At 43.9% G+C, this 6,000-nt stretch overlaps 1 protein-coding gene across 4 annotated transcripts in view; it reads right to left on the bottom strand.

Annotated features, from left to right (window-relative positions):
- Positions 1-6,000, bottom strand: part of mctp2b (multiple C2 domains, transmembrane 2b) — a 50,289-nt gene that overhangs the window by 12,195 nt on the left and 32,094 nt on the right. For 3 of the 4 annotated variants that reach the window (XM_080745822.1, XM_080745824.1, XM_080745821.1), the window contains exons 6-11: positions 4,638-4,857; positions 4,115-4,229; positions 3,808-3,837; positions 2,596-2,760; positions 2,107-2,237; positions 1,120-1,306 (exon numbers count right to left, since the gene is read on the bottom strand). In XM_080745822.1, the coding sequence (XP_080601948.1) occupies positions 1,120-1,306; positions 2,107-2,237; positions 2,596-2,760; positions 3,808-3,837; positions 4,115-4,229; positions 4,638-4,857 (848 nt within the window). The remainder of the gene's footprint in view (positions 1-1,119; positions 1,307-2,106; positions 2,238-2,595; positions 2,761-3,807; positions 3,838-4,114; positions 4,230-4,637; positions 4,858-6,000) is intronic. The other variant, XM_080745823.1, reaches the window with a different exon arrangement.

Consider the following 6,000-nt stretch of genomic DNA (forward strand, 5'->3'; position numbering starts at 1 on the left):
TTCAACATAAAAAAGGCGGAACCAGGGCGGGACAAGGCAGATAGAGCCTGCTGGTTGGTCAGTCAGGGACCAACCAGGAGGCTAACAAAGGTGCACTTTGCGTTTGGGATTTGAGGCATTTTGTTCAAAACGGCTCAATCCTACAAATTTTGGAAGCCAATCTTAGCCAATCAGGATGGAATATGCAAAATTGGACAGATCCGTGTCGATCACATGACTGTCGAGATACTTCCTACCGATTTGTAGGATTTTTGGACAAAATCTGTAAGAGTAGTGCACAGAAATGTGTTTTGCGAACATCGGCCACTAGGTGGCGCTAGAAAAGGCCTATTTGAAAAATGTAGGGCAGAGGTTCTAGATTGGCATCCAGGGAATGTGTGTGCTCACTTTGGCAGTGACCGGGCAAACGGCGACTGAGATTTGGTGCACACAAACTGCGAGGACGCACGCACGGACGCACGGACGCACGCACGGACGCACGGACGGACGCACGGACGGACGGACGCACGGACGGACGAAGGGGAAAACATACTCTCCCCCATGCCTTCGGCTGGTGGAGACAATAATGATATCGTGGAGATTTAAATGTATCGTGAAATTATCCTCTGTCATGCACTGGGATCAATTCACATTTTATTTGCCGAGCTGCATATCTGGTACCACTTAAACCCTCTGGGGATATTTTGATCATCGCGATAATATCGTAAATTGCTATTTCTATGGTCACAATAATCGTGACATGAAAGTCCCATCCCTAGTGATGAAACAAACGAATGAGCAAACAAAATGGAACACAAGGAACACACTTCGTAGGAATCTCTCTCTTGATCAGATGAAACCTACCAAAATGTTTTTTTCTTTTCACTAAAGTGCTGGAGAGATGGGGGGGGGGACCCCCGTTACTGAACAAGCAAACAAATCTATAGCAATTACTATGAGAATAAAAAGCGTCAACCTTTTTACTAAAAAAATTTAGTTTTAACCCCCAAAATCGAAAGCAGCTCTAAAAGATAACATCTGCTCCTACGGACTCACAGACATATTCGGTGTACCACACTGGCACACCATAGAATAGTATAATATACGGTACATATCCATGGAATTGGGTTATGTACTTACGTATTTGTTCAAAAGGGCTTCATTCTTGCTTGGCTCGTCCAGGGTTGGGGAACTGAGGTCCGAGATGGAGACGCCACTGCACACACTCAGAGTGATCAGGAAGACCAGCTCACCCGGGCCATGACCCAGCTTTGATTTGAACACCTGGGTTTGATTCATCGGGAGTTTGGAGAGGTCCACCTCACACCTACACACACACACGCGCACACGTGCACGCACACAAACATTAACAGACAGATGCATATTAGAAAACAGTAAAACACACAGGCATACATACGGTATGTAAAGGGTTCAGAATACACAGCCGTAATGCTATTGAAGGCTAAGGTTGCATATACTGTAAGCCAAGGGTCTTCAACAGGGGTCTGAGACCCCTAGGGGGTCCTCAGAGTCACTACAGGGGGTCCTCCAAATCTTTGAGTGATAAAAAAAAATGTTTCTTCTTTTTTATATTAACCACGTGATGTGAACCCTAGTGTCCATATTCTGAGAACTTTAGCCAAAAAGAGGTTTGGTGTATTGGGGAAAAAGAGCAGACTATGTACATAGTGAAAGGTCAACTTTATTAAGTATTGACTGTTCAAGTGGTTAAATATCTGAAAACACACATTTACATGAATCCAAAATGCACTGATGATTGTTGCTGTCAAACAATGAAACTATATGGAATCTCTTGTGGGGGTCCCTGCTTCATCTCTCTCTAAACTAAGGGGTCCTTGGCCTGAAAACGTTGAAGACTCCTGCTGTAAGCCCTACAGTATATGCAAAGCTTACCTCACCTACCTAACCAGAGTCCCCCATGGGTACACAGCTATAGCATGTGCCCCCAAATCTCTTTCTCGCCAAAAATATCCTACTAGGTCTACAAGGTCACAATGTGTTGCGTTTCGTTGTGATGTGTTGCGATACGATACGTTGTGAGCTTCTAGAGGGTTCATGTAGTTAATGCAGACGGATGATTCCATCTGTTTTGATATTGTGACTTACATTCCGTAGCTTTCATTTTTACGTCCATCCCTAGAAAACACCTCCAATTCCAATTTGAAGTCTGTGTCGTCTTTAAAGAGGTTGAAGTCAACACGCTCTCTCCACTGGGGATTGGCTGTTTTTTCACGGTTCTGTGGAGGGAGACAGAGAGGGTCTAAAATGAGATGTTGAGAAGTACTGTAGGTAACTAGCACTCTTCTAAAGTAACATTTTCGGTATACGGTATATCTCACATCAAAACAATCAGAATCATTACGTGTGTGTGTCTCTTGTGCCTCTTTTAGAAGAATTTAAAACAAGCTTGGTTTAAGCCAAGAGGCTTGCTAGAGGCATGAAACCATGTGACTTCCATAGCGAATGAATTGGATGACGCCCTCCTCCCCTCATCCCCCAAGGACAAGAACAGGGCAGGTGCTTCTACTGTGTGCAGGAAGCCTTGCTCCTGTGCCTCTATTAGAATATAATGATGAGTCCTGGCTGGTACTGTACCTTGCTCTTGTGCCTCAGCTCTCCCAGTCTAAAGCTTACGAAGACGTCTCCCTGTCCCTCCACTGGCAAGTTCCGCCCTTCCACCAGGGTGACTCCCACCACACTGCTCCACAGCTGGCTCCTTTTATATTCTGCCAGACTCCTGGTACCCTGAGAGCTACCAGACTGGAGGAGAGGAGAGGGGAGAGGAGAGGAGAGGAGAGGAGAGGAGAGGAGAGGAGAGGAGAGGAGAGGAGAGGAGAGGAGAGGAGGGGAGGGGAGGGGAGGGGAGGGGAGGGGAGGGGAGGGGAGGGGAGGGGATGTTAACTTTAAAGAGATGTTAACTTTAAAGAGGTGTTAACTTTAAAGAGGTGTTAACTTTAAAGAGTTGAAACTGATTGGAATTAAATGGATTCACAGCTATGTGTGTGTCATCATACCGGTACATTGTACATTGTGTCCAATCCAGTGGTTCCCAACATGAGGTCCGAGCCCCACTTGGGAGGTACACATTTTAAACATCCCAGCTTTTTCAGATAATTCAGAATAATACACGTTCCGGGGTCCGGGGTGGAAGACCACCTTGAGACTTCCACCCTGAATCCCGGAACGTGAGTTATTCATACGAATTTTGAACTGCACTGGTTCTAGAACCAAAGTTATTTTGGTAGAAAGGGGACCAGCATGGGTTCAAGTACCACGCTAAGTACAGTATGATCATGATGTATGATGATGATGTAACCACTCGTCTAATCCACCGTGGAAGAACCCCAGGGACATTTACTAACCTGACAGTGATGGCAGATATGAAGTTACTGAATGAATGATTTAACTCATCCAATACCAGGATTTAATTCATTTATAAGCCCCCACAGCCACTCTTAGCATATTTTTGATCATCTGCAGAGGTGCGCTATACGATGTCCAATAAACAGCTTCGACCGTGTACGGGAGGATCTCTCGGAAGTGACTGCGATAATCCACTCCATTGCTAGGCTCGTTTGAATGTGGCTTGTTACTGCAAAAACTCCTTTTGTGGACGTCAATAACACTGACCCGGATGTAGGTCCAAATCTCTGTATATGGAAATTGCCAGATATGGCGTAGTGGGAACTGGATACAGTGTTTCAGATGTGGGACAAGAGCGAGGACTCGATTAAAACAATAATCTGTCATATCGTGCCAATGGCATTGAGGGCTTATACATGTAATCATAACTTTATTGTACCTTACCCTAAAACTTCTCTTTGGCCATTTCAATGTCTGTAGCATGCAGGTTAGATGTAAAAGAGAACAACAGCTTGGTTAGTGGGGTACAGGGAGAACATAGTAACAATTGATTTGATTGAATAAATACAACAAATGAAGACCTTCCTTGCATACAGTTGCAACAACTTTGCTGTTGTTCAACGTCTTTCAGTGCAAGTAATTGGCAACATTTAAATGCATGAGAAGCATGTTTAAATCTATGCTTTGGGAGGAGCTTCCCCAAGCACTGGCAAAAATATATATAAACCAACGAAAGGCGTCATCGTCTTACCGAGGGACTCATGCCGTCTCCATCTCTGTAAGACAGACACATATCCAACAGAATGACTCCCATGTCCTCTTCTAGACTGTTGACATCCTCTAGGGGCAGAGACAGATCAGTCTCCCTGGAGAAGATGAGCAGTAGTAGAAATAGTAGTAGTAGTAGGAGGAGGAAGAGTAGGAGTAGGAGGAGGAAGAGGAGGAAGAGGAGGAGGAGGAGGAGGAGTAGGAGTATTAGCAATAGTAGTTTAAGATATCTGCATGGAGCAGTGATGAGTGTAAAGTATCTGTGTGTGTGCGTGTGCGTGTGCGTGTGCGCGTGCGCGTGTGCGTCTGTGCGTGTGTGTGTGATAGAAGTGAAAAGTGTATGTTAGGGTTGGTCAGTTGAGATGTGTGAACACAGCAACATTTATTTGACTCTTGAGACTTAAATGAACAGTCCAGCTTTTGCTGTGAATGGATAAAAAGAGAAGGTGTGGACGGGTGCATGGGACAGAAATGTTTGTGACACTGAGGTCATTGCAATGACTTACTTGTCTATCTGCAGCTCACTCAGTAGGACTCTACTGGACCCCATGAAGTCATCTGAAGTAATATCACGGTCATACACCTTGATGTGGATCTTCTTGCTCAGATCACTGACAGGCAGACAGAAGGACTCGTTCCAGGTGGGGTTGAGGTTTTTATAGACCACTTTGCTCTTGTAAAATGTCTTGCCATCTAGTTTGAACTTCACGTAAGGGTCGCTGGTCCCTAAGAATGGAGACAGCAGAATGTGACATCATTATCATTTGATAAGTACATTCATCAGAAGCCCTTTTTCAGAGTAACCTAATTTGAGTGACAGGAGTTTGTGTCTTGCTCAATAGTCCAGGCAAACTAGCTCATTTTGGACCCAAAACAGAAAGTAATTGTAAAAGAATTTTTTTCTTCACAGACCTTTTCTATAAGGTCTCCAGAACAACATACTAAAAGTCCTAAGAAATCCCAGTTGCGGAAATATGTTTAATTGACATTAATCCAAGACTTACTATACACTACACTATAAAGGCAAAAATGACTCCCAAAAAATCTGCTTTAAGTGGGATGTGAGGGGTCAAACTAGGGGTTATTAATTATTCTGAATCCATTGCAAGCATTTGTTTGGCATGAAAAACATTCCTTGGGCAAGAAATGACCCCACAATACGATGGTTTAGTGATGAGTCATCAATTTTCACAGCCTTTTGGGGTCCGTTTTTAGCCCAAGGAATGTTTTTCATGCAAAACAAATGCTTGCAATGGATTCAGAATAATTAATAACCCCTAGTTTGACCCCTCACATCCCACTTAAAGCAGATTTTTTGGGAGTCATTTTTGCCTTTATAGTGTAGTGTATAGTAAGTCTTGGATTAATGTCAATTAAACATATTTCCGCAACTGGGATTTCTTAGGACTTTTAGTATGTTGTTCTGGAGACCTTATAGAAAAGGTCTGTGAAGAAAAAAAATCTTTGTACAATTACTTTCTCGTAAAACGCTAGTTTGCCTGGACTACAAGGACACTTCGGCAGCATCCATGGATGCTGGCTCAAGGGGTAGTACAATTTACAATTTACAATCCACAGTGACTTACAATAAGCAAGGTAATACAGCAAGACATCAAATGCACAGCAATAGTAATCTGAAGAAGAACATACCGCTAGGTAGACCAAGCACCTTTTCAATAAAAAAACATAATAAAGAATGCTATCTAAAATACATGTATGGTCAGTGAGGGTAGGTAAGTGCTACGTTAAGTGCTATGGGCTGAGGTGGAGTCTGAAGAGGTGAGTCTTCAGGCGCTGTAGACATGGGCCTCTTCTTTCAAACACAGTTGGTCGCGGTCCCCCGCGCCCCGCCTCCCCGTTCCTCTTTCT

This window comes from Nannobrachium achirus, assembly GCF_963921795.1.
Source record: "Nannobrachium achirus genome assembly, chromosome: 17".
In the NCBI taxonomy this organism is placed as follows: Eukaryota; Metazoa; Chordata; class Actinopteri; order Myctophiformes; family Myctophidae; genus Nannobrachium; species Nannobrachium achirus.